The 19,307-nt window shown below is 36.3% G+C and overlaps 1 protein-coding gene across 5 annotated transcripts in view; it reads right to left on the bottom strand.

Moving 5' to 3' along the window:
* LOC121432098 overlaps window positions 1-16,615 on the bottom strand; it is a 47,446-nt gene extending 30,831 nt beyond the window's left edge. For all 5 annotated transcript variants that reach the window (XM_041629951.1, XM_041629949.1, XM_041629953.1 and 2 more), the window contains exons 1-2: window positions 16,533-16,615; window positions 1,958-3,466 (exon numbers count right to left, since the gene is read on the bottom strand). In XM_041629951.1, the coding sequence (XP_041485885.1) occupies window positions 1,958-2,122 (165 nt within the window). In that variant the 5' untranslated portion in view covers window positions 2,123-3,466; window positions 16,533-16,615. The remainder of the gene's footprint in view (window positions 1-1,957; window positions 3,467-16,532) is intronic.
* Between the last annotated feature and the right edge of the window lie 2,692 nt (window positions 16,616-19,307).

The following is a 19,307-nucleotide window of genomic DNA, read 5'->3' as shown; positions in this document are numbered from 1 at the left end:
TCGCAGTCATATCAATGACCCCAAATTCTAAAATGTTTCCTGCATTGTTTTTTTTTAATCCACTTAAAGGTAAATGCTAGTTTTGGTAACGATATCAAAATGAGTTTGTACAGAATCCAATGAAATGACCACAAAGTGTCTGTTAATAAAACGTACATGTATGTGCGGTGCCAAAGGATTCTGGAAGAAATTGTATAATTGCTGAGAATTCAGCAATTAAGCACAGGATTCGGGTAGAGCGTTGGGCCCGACATTGATCCCACGTGCGCTGTGTTGGGGATCTTCGGTGTGAACATTTTTCAGCGTAGATTTCAAGATTTCACAAAGTTCAGTTTATGTAACTGTACCAGATCTAGATCCTCAATGATATACTGACAATTAAGCCTTGTTTTACAGACTTTCTCATGAAATCAGTCTTTACTGCAACTATTGGAATTTCTCTTTAATCATATACATGTAACACTGGTTCTATTACTGCTTAAATTATATTTTTAGAAAAATGTTGGGTTTGAACTACATGTAATATTTTGGGAGTGTCTCTGATCCTTTATCTCATGACATGACCTCATATCATTTTGACCTTTTGACCCCTAGAAGTCCTTACATGTATGTACATGGGCAATTCCACAGGTTGGGACAAATCTGTAACGTGAGTAACCGACACATTCCAAAGATTTGCCAGGAGCATAATAGAATTTCCCAAGTTTTGTTTTTATACAAAGGATAGTCAGACTGTGTACTTTGTTGTGATACGGAGATGTTTAGTTCCTATCAATAATAATGGAGTTACAGCTCCAAGTATGAGTCAAGGTGTCTCCAAATGTAACGTGAGTAACCGTGGAATAGCCCACATGCATACTTGGAAGTTGTACTTTTCATACATTGTAAATCTTTTATGTACATGTACAACTACATGTAGGCCTACAGTACATGTAGGTACATGTACTTGACTACTTGTTTATGTACACATAGGCCTACATGTACATGTATGTTTAATTTTTATATCAAATAAATAGCAAAGTCTGCAAGACATAGTCACAAAACATCCATTCATTTTGTGTACACATGTACTTACACTGACCAAAGGATGTAAACCTACATGTACATGTACTTGTTACAATAAAATAATGTACATGTAGTAGAGAAATATTACTTGAGGGTAAATAATAGAGTGTGACATCATACTTTTAAGTGCATGTGACTGAGAGATGTTCTTTAAGCATGTTAGGCATTATACAGCACTAGATTACAAAGGTTGCCTTTCTACCAGAGTTTATGCAATATTTTGCTATTTTCCTGTACATAAAATGATTAGAAATTTTGTAAATAAGTTTTGGTAATGAATTGATGAGCACTATACAGTGTACAAGAAATGCATTATAAAATAAGGGGAAGTTCACCCTGAATAAAAAAAGTTTGTTGTAAAAAAAAGCACAAAAAAATAGTGAAAAATATTGGTGAAGGTTTGAGGAAAACCCATTTAAGACTAAGAAAGTGATAAAAATTCAAGAAGTTATGTATACATGTATGTGACGTCATAAACGAGCAGCTGCCCCATAAAAGGTAAATTTTGTAATGGTCTGTGATGACTTATTTTTCTTTTCTTTTTAGGAATGGGTGTGAAATGATCTGTTCATTGATACATGTATACTGATGGTACAGTAATAACCATTTTCAATTTTCTGAGAAAATGACATGTATTTCAATGATTTTTAACTCTACGATACATGTAAGTAGGAAGCTGCTCAAATATGACGTCACAAATCAAATAATTAAAATTCAAATAATTTTTTTATTCTTTTATGAAATTTTTTCTCAAACGTTCGCTTCGGCAATATTTTTTATTATCTTCTTCTGCTATATAACAATTAACTTTTTGACAAGGTGAATTTTCCTTTGTAATGGATCAATTTAACTATTATTCAACTCAATGTTTTAGATGGTGTTTTATACATACCTGCACAGCACTGTTTAGAAAACAGTTGTTATCCCCGGGTGCATTGAGGAGCCCTTTCGAGAAAATAACCGAAGTTGTGTTCCCGGGTTTGAAAATGTTTCTTGATGGCTGCGTGCGAGTTTTGACTCCGCTGCGGGTAATTTGATCCTTTAACCACGAAGCCATGTTGTTAGGCGATGTATTCCTTTGATATGTTTCTTCAATAACACATTAATGCAAAGAAAGAGGAATTAAAATTTACTTGTTCTGCAGTTTGCTTTAGTAACTCTGTAGTCATTGTAGACTAATGTTGCAAAGACATCAAGCTGTACTTGTATGTAATGATGCTATTGATTAAACATCGCCTGAAGAATTCACTTGTGTTTACTGTCCTAAATCCGATATGTAGTCAATTGTGCGATTTGGAACGAATATATAATCAACAATTTCAAATGACAGATCACGATTTTACTAGTTGGCGAGTGTGTTTTTCTCTTTAGAATGCATGGGCAGTGAAGATCTGAAGAGTTCTCGAGTATCGAAAGTCACTGCATTCTATAAATCCTAGAGAATATTTGCAGATGTAGTGGTGTGTCCTCTTCAACAGTCCTCTTCAATGAAGTGTGTAATATTCCTTGAAAGAAGAGATTCTCCACCATCCATTATTCATGGGGGATTCTAAAATGAGACTTTCCAGTGTTATTTTCGGCACAATGCTCCTCTGTTCCATCGCAATTTAATCACATGAAATGATATCCTGCCCCACCGGTCCATCCGTTCATTGTAGAAAGCAAGATTAATTGTAGCGCATGTTCATTCGATGTCCATTCGCAGCTTCCCATATCACTTTGCAATTAATCCAAAGCTATTATCGAGCTCTTATCGCTCAAATCCCTCTGCAGAGTTCACAGAAAAGCACAAAAGTAACCCATTTTCCGATGAAACCACACAATTACATCCCCATAATCATTCCGCGACCCATCCATACATCTATCAGTCCTGTTCTTTGACCTCCTTCCAAAATGAGTTGTGGTTTGCCTTTGGAACTTTCTTTAGATGGCAGCCCTGTTTTGATAAGATTCTCGATTTGATATTCTGTTTTTCCGGACAGCAATCAAAGAATTGATGGCTATCTGCCGCGACCTTTATTTGTTCCCGCTCTTTGTTACCCACCAAAAGTGCTTGCTTTTTCTGTGTCACGGACACCAAGCATGGTTGATTTCTATTGAGGATGTGTGGGAATGGCTCACAAACGCTTCATGTTCCGACACCTCCTCATTGAGAGAAATAGTTAAGATTGATGGGACAGCACGACTGGCATTCTGACCACCCCCAATCTCCAATGAGAAAGCTTAAATCAGACTCCTACATCCCTCCTTGTGTCTTGTGTTTACGATACCATGGCAACGGCAAATTGATGAAGATTCTGGAACGATGTCCTTGGACTGAGAGTAATTGGGTTTAGCTTCTTCCTTTGGAAATCCTGTCTTATGGAATTATCAAGTCCTTCCTCCAGTTTAACATGTAATTCTGTGTACGAAATGAGAGAGAATGAGAGATAATAAACTGTACTAAAAGGCAAAGACAGAATATGTTTTGAATATTACTGCACAATATGCAAGGGGCCTTTAAGTTTTTGATACAAAGAGTTGACACATATATGCATTGAAATTAAACTTAGATTGTGATTGATCTCTTTTCTCATATTGATCTTCACAAATTTGAGCATGATCTGAAGTTTACATGTACATGATCACACCTCTTTGTGAAAGAAGGGCATCTGATCCATGTTTAATAGTCATACAGACTTTTTTGTACTCTATTATTAAAGTCGACATACATGTACGCTGTAGGGACTACAAGGTTGGTAAATTGTTAACATATATTAATGTAATATACTGGAGCAAAGATCACCATCAAAGCAAATATTGTCAAAGAATAAAATTGTATGAAAATATAATCCTATTGTGTCAAGTATCTCAAGGAGCATTTTTTGACTCCTAGTCTATTGACAATGATGCACCCCCAACAGAGTGTACAAAATGACCCAAATGGATGATCGAAATCCACTATTCATACGAATTTCATTCATATTTTTAAAAGTATAAAGCAATTACTTGGCAGGGAGCATGTGTAGTGAGACCTCCCCTGACCTCACATTCAATCATTCATTCAATTCCTCTCTCTTTTTCTTTAAATTCTTTTATAAAAGACATTATATTCAGCACGATTCACTCTGAATAGTGCAGAATAGATAATCAACTGGCCTTGTTAAAGTCAACTTAAATGTAGGCCTACATGTATTATATCATGGGGACTCCCATCATTTAATCCACCAAATGCCCCAAGCAGCCCTGTATGAAACCCTTAAATGAAAATACATGTATGGCATTTCATTAAAATTCACATTCATAATCACAACAGCATGTGAAGAATGATATCAATTTGTGATGCTTATTAGATGATGATGATGATGATGTACATAAAATTACAATAATGATGGTGCTAATTATAACAATGATCACAATCATATTATGAGGATGGCAATGATCTGATGATGACAATGATGATACTGATGATGATGATACTGATGATGATGATGATGATGATGATGATGATGAAGATGATGATGATGGTGATGATGATGATGATGATGATGATGATGATAATGATGAAAGTGATGATGATGAAAATGATGATAATGATGATGATGATGATGATGATGATGATGAAAGTGATGATGATGAAAATGATGAAAATGATGATGATGATGATGATGAACTATGAAATGTACAGTATGTGTAATAATAAAGATGAAAATCTTTTTATAATAATGATATGGTGAGACAATGAAGAAAGTGATAATGCACCAATCTACCTGCTTTCCCAACTCCTCCTTTCAAGTCACATTCTTATAATAGTCTAAAATTCTCCTCCCCTCCCATTTCCATGCCTCCTTTGATTATAAAATCTGCCCTGCCTTATTTCAGATGAATTGAAATGTTACAAATCCCTTTCCATCTCCGTTATCAAATTTTCCACCCTCCATTGCTTTTCCAATAATCATAATTTGTAACCTTGGCACTTAACCACCAATAAGTAATTTTGGCAAACAAAATTGACACAAGGCTTGCTCCTTGATGCAACTGTAGCTAAGATTTTAATTCAATTCAAATAGACATTTCCTATTTGAAATAAAACAAAACCACCAAACCACATGCACACATGTCCTGCAAATACATATTTAGATTTTATAATAAAAATATATTTTGGAGAAAAATGATTAAATTCTGAATGTAAATTACACTGTAGGTATAGAATATGCATTTCAATTTAGCAAGAAGAGTTGTTCTACTTGCTTGGTTTTCAACAAAAGTATTTTTTTATATATGAAGAACCCAACTACATGTGTAGGTCTAGAGGATGTAGTCCCAGGTGAGGTTTAAAATTTGATGGGTGCTAAGGGAAAATTTGCCCAAAAGTGTCCCAAGAACAACAACTGAAATTAATTATATTTTGGCCAAATTTGGGCGCTGAGGCTTGCGCCGAGCTATAAAAAAAAAGGAGTCCCAGAACTCCCCCCCCCCCCTTGAATACTAAAAATGAAAGTTTAACATATATTGTATATCTCTTCTAAATATTACAGAAGAGTATACAGTTCATAATTTACATACATGTACACACAGAGTTCTACCAATGCATTTTAGAAGAGCAATTAAAACAATAGGATGCTATATATCTGCCGGACACAGTTCAATGCATTTTCTGAATGTCTCTCAGGGTTGCTGTATTCAATCTGCCGTCACCTTTCTATGAGATGGACACAGTCAGGAAAATATTGATTGACAGATTAAAATCAATATTCTCAAAGTAGCCATCCATTAACGGAAATTCTCCCATGCTGAAAGATGGTGATTTGAAATATTAAGATGGAAATTCTGGACATATACATGTACATGTACATGTATAAGTGAGCCAGGCAGGATGGGTACCACAGGTTGGGGGAGCAACTCAAGGGGGGAGCAGGGGCAGGGAATTCGCCCCAAAGTACCCCAAAAGCCTTGGAAAAACTGAAAAGAGCCCCTAATATTGCCATATGGTCCAAGGTAATTTACAAGGTAGCAATTTTGGATGGTCAGTTTCAAAACTAGCCTTAAAGAATATCCCCGAGAATATCATTTTTTTTTTGCCTGGGTAGCGGGAGGACCCCGTCAGCAAACATTAGCCCCCCCCTCCAAGAAAAAAGAGATGATTTTTCAAGCAGTGGGGGAGGATAAAAAGGGGAGAAATGAAAATATTATGGTGCATGACGCATAAAAGATATCATGATTAAGGGGATTTCGCCCACCCAGACATAAGGTTTTTACATGTATGGGGGGGCGTACAAGTACTAAAGCAGAAAAACTATATTATTCATCAAAGAACAAACAGAATTTTGCTGCATATACTGTATTCAACTTTTCAAAATTCTAATTTTGTGACATCACATGTGAGCACTAACAACACCATGGCCCCTAGATCTTTTAGAGTATTAAAGTTTATAATGTAGTGTACATGTACATGTAATACAGACCAAAGATCAGGACTATGAGTTAAAAATAGTTAAAACTTATAACAGGGAGCTGAAAAGCAGAAAGAGCCAATGCTCCTAATACACTCTACGTTCAAAATATTTGCAAAAAGGACCAAAAAAAATACTCTCATATCCCTGAAAAAAGAATTGATTTGGATGAGAATGTGAATAGGTGGATTCATTAATAATTAATATGAATTTCACTTTGATTGGGGGATGGAAAAACCTGCTTTTGTAAGCTGAACCTAGTCTACAAATGTAGACCCACATCTACAGACTACTGTAGGTCAACTGTAGCTGCAGAAATGGCTTGCTTCGCTCACCCTTTCAGGCTGGTTTGCTTCGCAAACCAGCCACAGCAGCGCGCTCTGCGCGCTAAGATCCCACTTCACAAGCCATTCAGTGTCTGCATAGCAGACTAAGCTGAACCCATGACAACAGTATGCATTTTATAGACACATTACACTTCCAAAAGCAGTAAAGGAACCTTTTATTTTCTGGCAATGCAAAAGAAACAACACATAGATAAGTCATACAAATCACCAAAATACACTGTAGGAATACGTACACTTGAGACACTTTAAAAAAACCTTCTTTTTCTTCTGCACATCCATCGTCATTTGAGCTGCATTTTATACAATACACTTTTAAAAGCATGAAAGGAACCTAAAGATTCATTTTCTTGCATTGCAAAAGTGACTGTAGAAATGATAAACAGATCATTCAAACAAATCACACACAAAACTATGGGAATATGAGTTATTGTCATTTTTCAAAAACCTTTTTTTCTGGACATACATGTTCATATGTAAATCCTAATTTGTGCTGCATTTATACAAAAATTACACTATTAAAAGCCTGAAACTAAGGAACCCTTTATTTTCTGGCAGTGCAAAAGTGACTGTAGAAGAAAAAAAACCCAGATCATTGAAACAAAATACAAAAATAAACTGTAGGAATTCAATCATAAATGACGTTTTTCAAAAACCTTTTTTTTTCTGGACATCTATCCTCATTTGTGCTGCTGACTGCTTTTGTAAGACACCGTAGAATAAAAATTAGAATGTTTTCAGTAACTCGTCTCTACAAAACATAAAGGAGTTTATGATGTGGCTAGACTGTGGACCTACATGTAGCCTATATTGTACAGTAGGTGCTCAGCTAAACTCAATGACACAACCAGTGGCAAAACTGGCAATGAGGTAATATCATACAACATGTAATAGCCGCAAAGCCAATGAATCATACAGCGATCAGATTCCATCCATTGTAATACCTAATTTGAACTTGATATGGAGTCAAATTGCTAAAAAGCCAGACAATCATACATGTACATGTATCTGATATTTCCTCTGTATTAATCCATTTCTAATTTTAGACATTTAATTACTTTAAAATAATAAATATAGTGTAAATCCTTTGATCAAAGTGTTTATCCTTTCATACCGTACATGTACTGTACATTTTCATCAATTACACCGAAGTGTGTACCCAAGTGTGTAGTGTACATGCATGAAATGTTAAAAAAGTAAATCTATATACCACCAAATAAACAAAGTACTGTAGGCCTACACGTACATGTATGTGTACTGTATTAAAGCCCCTACGGAATACGTTTCCCCCCAAGTCAGCTTTTGGTACAGGCTAAAAAAATAACATGTAGGTATTTTAATATGAGATTTGCACATCTCCTCAGAACCTGTCAAACAATTGGGTTTTAGGTTCCTTTTATGCTCTATTGTATGTTTTCCAAAAACTGTGAATCAACTCTGAACTTTATAAACAATGCTATATCCTAAAATGTAGATTGAGTTCTCTCCAGACATGGAAATACAACCAAACTGTACAGGTAATTCTCATGGGGGATGAAAAAAAATAATGATATCATACTGTGAGCTGGTGGGATATATGTACACATGATATCTTTCAGCTGTCAAAAGAATTCCTGGACTTGAAAGGTTATGACAAGAAGAGTATCACAAAAATACTGCTTGCGCATGTACCAAATATATGTTTGCTGAACTGACCAATAGAAACAGATGGCCAATTAAAACAGACACGAACATGAATATATGTACATATGTGTGTACAAGTACTTCTAATAATTGTCATAATCATATAAACAAATATTTTCAGATTCAAAATTAAGCCTACTGTTTAACAGAAAATCTCAACAAACTTTCAGTTCCAAAGGCCCTGTCCCTACAACAAATACAAATTTCAAAGCAATCCTTTCAACAAAATATGCATTCCCTGCATTCCTACAATTAATTTTTTAATCAGTTTAATATTTTATCATAAAAGACTGCTGATCTCTATAAATTGCATTTCTTCAATACTATTCAATAGACCGGTTTGTAGTAACTTCATGGGCAAGTTTGGTCAAATGACCTTTCATTTCTTTCAAGTTTCATCATGATAGGCAACCGCGTAGCCAGGATTTCATTTTGGAGGGGGCGGTAAATGCACGCAAAGCGTGCCAACACTTACAGAGCGCGCAAAGCGCGCTCCCTAGGGGGTGGGTGCAGGGAGGGGGAGTTTCCCCCTCCCGCGCGAAGCTTTTAGTGTTTCATAAATTAAAATGAAAAGGAGCCGTTTCTCTTGTCTATAGTACCTCCAATTCGGTTGACTATATTGCGATTTTGAACCTTGTTTTCAATAGTGATTGTGAACGCACAAAAGAGGTATACAATGGAGGAAATTAAAATGATAAAAGAGGTATACAATGGAGGAAATTAAAATGATAATAACTCCGCGCGAAGCGCGGAAGCTAAAGTGTTTTATCAATTTTTCTTGCCATATAAAGGGTCCCGAGAAAAGGGTATTCTCAAAGATATATTGAAACTTTCTTTGGAAAGATCAGATTTAATTACAAACAATTTAGCATCAGTGCATATTTTTAACTCGCAAAACAGAGAAGATTCCTCCCCGCGCAGAGCAATGAAACTCTGAAATTTCAAAGGGCGGACGTTTCATCAAATGTAGATATCTCTAATACACAATCGGCTCTAATTCAATTGATTTTCTAAGATTATTGAACTTCATTACAAGGAAAACAGTGCGCAAAAAGTTGAAATTTCTGTGATTTATTGAAATTATCTATTTATATAAAAAAGGATGCCTAATTCTTTTGATTTATCCTGAAGCGCTTCATTTTGAATATAAAGAAACTTAAGTGTCATTCAAAATTTCAAACTGAGGGCGCAAAACAGGACACGAGATGGATGTATGCAGGGAAATGACATGAAGTTTAATACAATTTGATAAAAAATATTATACTTTTTTTTATTTAATACGACACAAATTCCATACCTTCCTCTTATTAGATTAGGAACCTGTTTGCCCCCAAATTATGGTTGTTTAGTAATGAGCTGAAAAGCGGGAGAAGTTGACTTTATAGAGGTAACGGCAGAAACTGATATAAAGATTTTACCCGCTCGGAGCCGACCAGACCAGAAGTTGCGCGATCAATTGAAAAAAAAAAGATAACTTCATATATTTACTTCGGCCTAACCTTACTCAAATTCATGCCCTAATGTATACAATTTTAACTTTAACTGGCAAGAAGCACATAGCCGAGGTGGAAAAACAGGGTTAGAGCTAAAGGTGGGGGAACAATGGAGAACTTCAATATTGTCATTTAACCGTGCGCAGCGCGGAAGTAAAATTCATATATGAATTTAGAGCAAGAAGAGTGAAGGAGTTTCTCTTTTGAGAAAAAGTAAAGACTAAAAAGAAAAAAAATCACAAAGCTACCTTTCTTCCCTTTCCTCCCTTCCCTTTTCCTTTTCTCCTCTCTTTTTTCCCTTCTTTTTTTTTTCTTTTTGGGGACGTTTTGGGGGGGCGACCGCCCCCACCGCCCCCCCTGGCTACGCGCCTGATGATAGGCAGATTCTAAGCAAGATATTATGTAAGCTTGCCTTACATAGCAGGATGAAGAAATTGAATAGACCAGGTGACTAGAATAGCACACCAATGAACACTTAATGAAGGTATTTGTTGCATTCCTACTTTGAATGCATATATCATATCATGATGCACAATGTACTTGGTAAACTGTGAATACCAGTCGTTCGTGGACGCATTGTTGTTTTTTGTGAATGTAAATGAAAACCACTACATGTATTCAAAAGAATACATGTCACTATATGAATAATCAAGACATCAAAGTTGGTGCTTATCTCATTAGATTTTAAAGCAACATGTCACTTTAGTACAAATGACCTTCCTCTGATCATGCGCAGAATCTTTTGGTCATGCGCAGAAAGGAACTACGAACTGTCTTATTAATTTTTCAATCAAATACTTCTCGATATTAAAGTTTATACAAGTACATATACCAGTGACAGCACCCGTTGGGGGCAGGGTGGGACATGGGGCCATTTGCCAAGAAATTATGAAAATTGAAATTGTGTATTCTCCCTTGTCCCCAAAATTTACTTCTGCCCTCAACTTGCCCCCCCCCCCATTAAAAAGCCACTGTCACAAATACATGTCTATTGTTTGAAGAAAATAAATGAAATTCTTTTTAAAATAGGGTACATAAAGTTTTTAGAAATTAGTATTGACTTGATTGCAAGCCATGATTAGATTTTCATCCTGGGTACACAGAATGAGAATATATAATACATGTACTGTAGGCATCAAATCAGATCCTAAAATAATACCATTCCTGATACCCAGTACCACTGGCAAACAAACGTCCTATTGGATTACACTGTGCACTCTCCCAGCATGATGCTTGCCATTATCAGACCCTGTTCACACTAAAAATTCTGTTAGCGATCCTTGCTGTACCGGTCCCGTGTGAATGCGATTGCCCAAAACAATCTAGGTAGTCGCTTGCTGTTTGTAAGTTACACCAACGGTGTTCTACATGTAGCTAGACCCTTTTTAGTGGTGGTCGCAATTTCATGGCAATACAAAGTTTTTTAGGCCGAGTTAGTGGTCTTAAAGTCGAAAGTGGATGAACACAATGTAATGACAACATTTACCGGTATCAAAGCAAATCTTTGAAAATAAACTAATATTTGAATATAAGAATGTTTATTATAAATTATGCAAATAAAAACAAGATTAAAGATGGAAATTAATGCAAGTGCAATTCTTCTTTGCAAGGATTTGTGTTTGAAACACTTTTCTTTTAATTTTAAGTTAATGTTGGCCGGAAAGAGTATTTTTCATTTCTGAGTGGTGGTCAGAAATCTGGTGGTCGGAAATCTGTGCTGGTTGGGACGACCACAGTAGCTATAACACTGTTTACCAACCCATTCTTATGCTATTTATGATACAGTATGTACATGTATAATGTGTGTACCTGAATAGCACCTAAAATCATATTCCAGAAATACATGTACATGTAAGTAAATCCATTTTTGAAATTAAAATAACAAACAGCTTTATAAAACACCTCCCAGGAAAAGTCTAAACCAGTCCAAAATCAGGTTTTACATATACAATTGTAGAACATACCTTGACTGTAGATGTTATGTTTAAAAAGATTGTGAAAAAAACAGAATTCTATAAACACAAATCCTCAAATGCTAATCACTGCTGAGCTTTAATCCTCTGTCCTTTGACAACAAAAGAATTTCACTGGGCATATCAACTTAAAAGCTTGCTTATAAGTGACAAGTAAATACACAATAGCCACTTGTTTATTTGATTTGAAAGTGTTGAGGTAAACACCCCCACCCACTCATGCATAGTTCAATGACATTGATAAATTTTGCCATTGGGTGACAGACTCGACACCAAGATAGGGCACACATAGTGGTGGTGCTGTGGCTGAGGGTTCTAATATGCTTTTCACACTACATATAACCCAATACTATCCTTAACCCCAAACCATCTTTTTTTGGATTCACACTGTCTTTTATAACCCCATACTATCTGCTTAGCCGGAGCTAACGCCTTAACCTCGGACTATCGCACAGCTCATGAATATCGATGATTTTGCCACACAGAGCGTGATTAACACACAATTTTGACTCCTGTGATTGGCTAATGCTTAGCCCCACTCTTCCTTAGCCCGGTTTCTTTTTCACACTGCATCTCCTAGCACTGCAATTAGCCGGCTAACCCTGCTTTCTTGCAGGGCCAGATAGTACCGTATACCGTGCAAGCCCACTTTGCTAAACATAGTGTAAAAAGCGAAGTGGGCTAAGCTTAATCCCAGGAAGTTGGTGGGGTTCAGACCCCCCACAGCCCAACTAATTTCCCAGGGTTAACTAAAGAAAAATAAGTGCAGTGTGAAAAGCATATTATGGCGCCTGACTAGGCTAATGAAAATTTAGGGTTCAATCCCCGTCATGGCACCTACATGTGTATGCCTGTGAGCAAGGCATCTACATTGCACTGTCATCCTAAAGAACATTCAAATAAATGGAAATACAATGCAGGCCTAAGCATTGTTGGGAACAATGTGTGCACTTTTTTAATTTTACGGATACGTGTACATGTAGGGCCTACAAAAACTCAATGCATTTTTTAACAGGCATAACATGTATCTAAAATCAAATAATTTTTTGGTTAAAAAAATATTGAAATATAAACCATTTTTTTTTTACTCCGGTCACTAATCCAAAAGGACCTTCATCCAAACAAAGCCCTATTCCAAATCTTTAATATTGGCTTCATGCTTGTGAACTACATGTACATCACCAAAGCACATGTACATGACACATACATGTACATGGATCTAGTTTTTTTTTTAATTACATAAAGTATCTTGTACACACATGTATGTGTGTGTACATTGTATCTGAATTATTTACATGTAATATCGAATTGGAATTTGATGCATTTTTTTTACTCAATAATACACAAAATACATACTGTAGTGTTGTGACATATTGGGAATTTTGTCGAAATATTTCTCCAACTGCCTAGACCACAATTTGAGAAGTAAAATCATTCCATACAAAAACTAACATCCTCTTTTATTCAAATCCATTCTCACATGAAGTTGCATCCTACACCAAAACCATACCTATTCATGCATGCACATATATTCACTAGCATATCAATTGATTCCATTGTTTACTGTATCTTGTATTTGAATAACCTCACTACTGTTACTTTCAATAGGTTGACAAATACATGTAGAGTTTGCTGCCCCAAAATGAATACATTGTGTTGTATCTATATATATCATACATGTATATAGACCTACAGTGTACATGTAACATGCTTTCAGGAAAGGGGGCATCACGAAGAAACAACTGTGACTTCAAATACTTTTTGCATTTTGTAAACACATCATTGATTGGAGTATTTTGCAGAAAGAGTTACATTAAAAGTTTTAAACACAAAAAATCAAGCATATAAGTCTCTGATGCACTCATTTAGTAATATCATTGGTTGAAAATCAGATTGCATTTGATCGCAACTCAGTTTAAGCAATGGGCCCTTAATATTAGGCCTAATATGCTCAGAAGATGCCCACTTTTACATAGTCATCAATAAGATGCACATGTACCGTATTACCTACATGTACATGTATGAACTTTTTGTGAATGGCCCATGGATAACAATCCTATTTTTTTACAAAATCATAAATTATGCATAGACCTACATGTATTATTGAGAAACTTGTTATACATATAAAAAATAATAATTTGCCATATCATTTAAAAGCATCTATTGACAAATATGACACACATCACTCTCTTTCCTTATAAAAGTCCTAAGATCTAGACAACCACGAAGGAATAACACACTGCCCTATACATGATTGTACACCATGTAACATTTAACTAGTTGAATTAAAATCTATTCAAATAGTTTTGAAGAATTATATTTTGATGCCATGACTGAGGATGGGGGGGCATAGGGTGATACTCATAATACTACATGCAGTGGATACATGCAGCAGAGAAGACCCCCCCCCCATTTTCAGTCGAAAGCATATCATTTTTTTTATTGGAAAACAGAGAGACTGTTTATTTCTTCAGGATGCCCTGCCAAGAAGTGAAAAGGCAAACCCGGAAAACAATCACGTAAAAAAAAGGCCCCAAAATATGGTGAAACCTGTAAAAAAAGAAGTAATGATTCAAATTACAATGCCAGATCATTTCTGTCAACATCTATAAAGCCGATGGTTATTCCTGTCAGTGTCGAGCTGTCTAACGTGAGCTGCTAGCTAGTAGCTGTGCTCCGAGTGGCTGCGCTGGCATAGGCGTAGCTTAGCAACAACAACGTTTAGTAATTAGCTTGTGAACTAAGTTGACATGTTGATGTTAGATCACTGCCAGGCTGCGATGCATTCAATATTTTGTAAAAATAACTTTTTATCAAATAAGAAATGAAAAATAAAAGGTTTTCAATAAGTCTATTAGAGTACAAATTCTGTTCAAATTTGATAAACTTCATCCTATACAATTTGATGGACAAAATGGTAAAAGAACATCCAGTTAATTTAATACATGAGATGCAAACAATAAACATTAAATGAACAACAAATTATCAAATTAAATACTCATATAACAATTAATCACAATGAAGACAAAATAAACAGCAATTATTAAACAATGTTCAACATTAAATGAATTTGTACACAAGCAGGACAAGAAAACTGCAATGCTAAACCATGCGCTGAATCATGAAAAAAGGAATGGCTCTCAAAAACTGAAAATGGCTCTGGTAAAATTAAAAATGGCTCTCACTGTCTCAGTCTCAATTTTTCCTCAAAGGCAGTGTATACAGCCACACGCGTGTCTTTACCATCCAGCCACACGCGTGTGGTTATATCCAGAACACCTATCTGTGGATACCGCCACACGCCGCCAGTAATAACAGTAAAACACGTATGTAGGTCTGACCGTCTATATCACGATCAAAATAACCTAATTTCTTCATTAAATTCTTACATTCTAAACCCCTTTGATATCCTTAGATCGTTTCAATTTCATTCTCACCGTCTTCTCTCCTTGCTTTTCTTGTCTTGTTACAAACGGTCGTCTGTTTAACAGCAAATTCTCTTTTTCTACTTGTGTCGATTCTGGCTTCCTTCGCGGTGGCAGACCCATACAGCGTTAGCGCAGCGCAGTAGTAGACATACACAGTTTGGGTTTACGTTTGGTACGAATTATCGACGTACGCACGTACGCGCACATAGCCTAGAGTCAGTAGAGAATCGACACAAGTAGAAAAAGTGTGGAAATTTGCTATTTAACAGGCGGCCTTTTGTAACAAAACAAGAAAAGCAAGGAAAAACATGAAAGAAGACGGTGAGACTGAGAATGAAATTGAAACGATATAAAGAAATCAGAGTGGTTTAGAATGTAAGAATTTAATGAAGAAATGAGGTTATTTTGATCGTGATATAGACGGTCAGACCTACAAACGCGTTTTACTGTTATTACTGGCGGCGTGTGGCGGTATCCACAGATAGGTGTTCTGGATATAACCACACGCGTGTGGCTGGATGGTAAAGACACACGCGTGTGGCCACACTGCCTTTTTGTTTTTCAAAACTGCACTGATCATCTTCAACACATCATAATTATCATAAAATACAACAGATAGGAAAAGTTTTGGGCCAAATCGTGGTTTTGGAAACCACTCATAGATTTGTGTACGCGCATTTGTGTACAAAGTGAATGGAGGTGGAAATAGGGAACCGTGCGTGCGACTGAATAAAGCGCTGCTGTATGAAGTGAATGGTGGTTACCTATATCACGATAATGCCAAGTTTTGTCTTACTCTCTTGTCTTATTAGGATTTCAACCCGTTTCCCCTGAACTACCGGGTTCAGGATCTGATCTGGAAAAAAAAAATTGCCTTGGCCGCGGCCCAGCCGTACGTTACCGGCCAGAGTCATGGCAAAGCAGCGGAGGAGTTGCCCGGTGGCGAAAGGCGTCGGGACCGCGTACGGTCGCAAATGATATATTGGCAAGAATTTGCATGTTTACATACAGATTTCATGGCTTTAATTAATTCTTCATCTGGATCTATCAATATCCGACGAAAATTATACTTTTTAAATAAACGAATTAGAATGATAGAATGTAAATAACTTACCAATGTTTGCTCAGGCAAAGATTTTTATTCAGACAAGCAGCCGCGACCTTGAATTGAAACAAGCAGACTAAAATTGGCGTCCGTCACGTCGCGTCACAAGAAATTTTCAAATATTATTACATGAAGAATGAATGTTTCGGATTAATCAAGATTCAAGAGCTTATTGTTTTTTGGTTTGTTTGTTTTTTGTATACAGGGCCTAATATTTTCAAGGATATCATTTTAAGGATTCATGCATTACACGCAATTATCAAGAGTGGCGTAGAGATGAAGGGGGCCGGGGGGACACCAGCTGCACCCCCCCCCTCCAAGAAAAAAAATTACGACTACAAAAAAAGAGAAAATCAAAGAAAGGGAAAGAAAGAAGAGTGAAATATGATAGTGTTCTCTGAATATTATATAAAAATCTATTACAAAATTTAATATTTTTCAAATGTCAAAAAAAATTTGCTCCCCACCTTCTTGTTCGCTTCCTCGCAATCTTATATAAATTTTATCCGATGCGCCATATCTAGTCCCCTCAAAAAATTTTGCCTCATATTAGCTTGCCTCTGTGCTCAGATAGGCTCACAAAAAATATGGTATATTAGATGGAAATTGTGATGCTGACAATGTATAATAAAAATATATTTTGGCATGAACATCAGTGACAATTTATGAAAGACAGGGGCGGCGATCCAGGGGTGGGGGAGCCAGGGGCACAGTGCCCCCCCAATTTTTTAAGCACTGAATAAGTGCCCTTTTTACGCACGAAAAATGCCCCCTCATGAGTTTGATACTGCCCCTTTAATCAGAAGAGGACCCGTTTAAGGTGTTACCATTAAAGTGCCCTTTCTCATGTAAGTGCCTTTTTTTTCAAAAATGACCCCTCATTAATGTGTTCTGTGCCATTTTCACCTGAGAAGGACCCGCATTATATGTGTTAGCAATTAAGTGCCATGTATCTTGTATCAGTGCCAACCTTTCTGGAATAAGTACGTGCCCCCTTTTATCCCCCTATAGAAAAATGCCCCTCACAAACATGTCCTGTGCCCCTTAAGCTGAGAAGGATCTGTTTTTTGCTGGCTGTTAGCAAGTGCCCTAGCTTTTGCCATCTTATAGGTGCCCTTTCTCGTATCAGTGCCCCTTTTTAGCATAGAAAAGTGCCCCCTCACGAACATGTTAATTAAGTTTCATGAGTTATGTGAGTGGGGTAGATAAGTCATTTTTTCTTTGGATTAAGATCATGGCCGTACGCAGCGAAGGGGGGGGGGCAGGGACAGTTGCCCCCCCCCAAAAAAAAACTTTTAAAAATTCACATTTTTTAACCGATTTTCAGAAAATTCACCATAAGTATGCACAAAATCCATTAATTTCACCCAACAAAATGCAAAAACGCCTCAATGATAAGCTTGTTCGCTTCGCTCCCTCACAATCCATTTATTTTCCAATAAGTTTACGCGTGCTGCCCCCAAGCAAAAAAATTCTGCACTCGGCCATGTTTAAGATAGTGCTTAGCTTTCCCAAAGAAAAGGTGCTCTTTTTCCCTGTGCCCCCACCCCCTACTTTCAACTTTGCTCTGCCGCCCTATAAAGAAAATACGAAGAACAGAAAGAACAAATTGTTTCCTTTTTGTAATATCAGGATTTTTTTTTCATTCTGGGAACTGTTCGGTGTTCATTTCAGTGTGAGATTAAAAGTTGGGACCTCTCTGACTATAGTCTTAATCAAACACATGCAGTTAGGCTGTATAATTATGATCGAGGTGTTGATAAATGGACCCTATGACAATGGGCGGAAATCCCAGGGGGGCAGAGGGGGCGTGTCCCCCCTACTCAAAATGGGACACAATATCAAATTGTGTCCTAATGATATGCACAACTCAGTGACATATAAACGAGGCAGTCGATGATCCGTCACTCACTATTTATTTTGTTATTTGTTGTTTGAATAATAAGAATAATACAGTATTTTCATTTCTTACAGATTTGACAAGGGCCAACTTGACTGAACCATATTCTATTAAAATAATGCTCTAATTCCACATTGGGTTCAGGGAGGAATTTATCTTTGTTTCACTTGACAATGAGGAGAAAATTAGAATATTTCAGATTTCGTTTAATAAAATACAAAAAATAGTGAGAGGATGACGAAATCAGTATCCTCATTTCACATTGACCAGGATGTGCATAAAACTGTTTTGTGAAATTCAAGCATGTTAAGCGAAAATGTCCTTATTTTACATCAGATTTGATAAAATTTTCAGTGTTATATGCTTTTTTTACTCAAATCGACAGGACAAGTCCACCCGAACATGAAGTTGATTTGACTAAAAAGAGGGGGAAAAATCCAACAAGCATAACGCTGAAAATTTCATAAAAATATTTATAAAATAGTTATACCGGTATGCACATCCTGGTCGGTATGCAAATGAGGTGACTGATGGCATCATTCATTCACTATTTCTTTTGTATTTTGTTCTAATTTTCTTTTTCTGTCATGTGAAAGGAGTTTTATTCCTCCTTGGATGTGTAGAATTACCATTGTTTTAACATCTTGTGGCTTAGTCAAGTTGGTCATTATTGTCAAATTTGTAAAAATGGAAATATTGTATGATTTAAACAATAAAAAACGAATGAAATAGTGAGTGAGGGACATCATCGTCTATCTCATTTAACATGTCACTGAGTGGTGCAAATAACTATTTTGTGAAAAATAAACTAAATTTTAAAATGTCATAACTTCCTTTTTTACATTCGATTTGGATTAATTTTTCAGCATTATGCATGTTGGATT

The sequence above is a fragment of the Lytechinus variegatus genome, chromosome 18, assembly GCF_018143015.1.
Source record: "Lytechinus variegatus isolate NC3 chromosome 18, Lvar_3.0, whole genome shotgun sequence".
Classification (NCBI taxonomy): domain Eukaryota; kingdom Metazoa; phylum Echinodermata; class Echinoidea; order Temnopleuroida; family Toxopneustidae; genus Lytechinus; species Lytechinus variegatus.
Note: the sequence above shows the minus strand (reverse complement) of the source record. Positions and strands in the feature narration are given on the sequence as shown.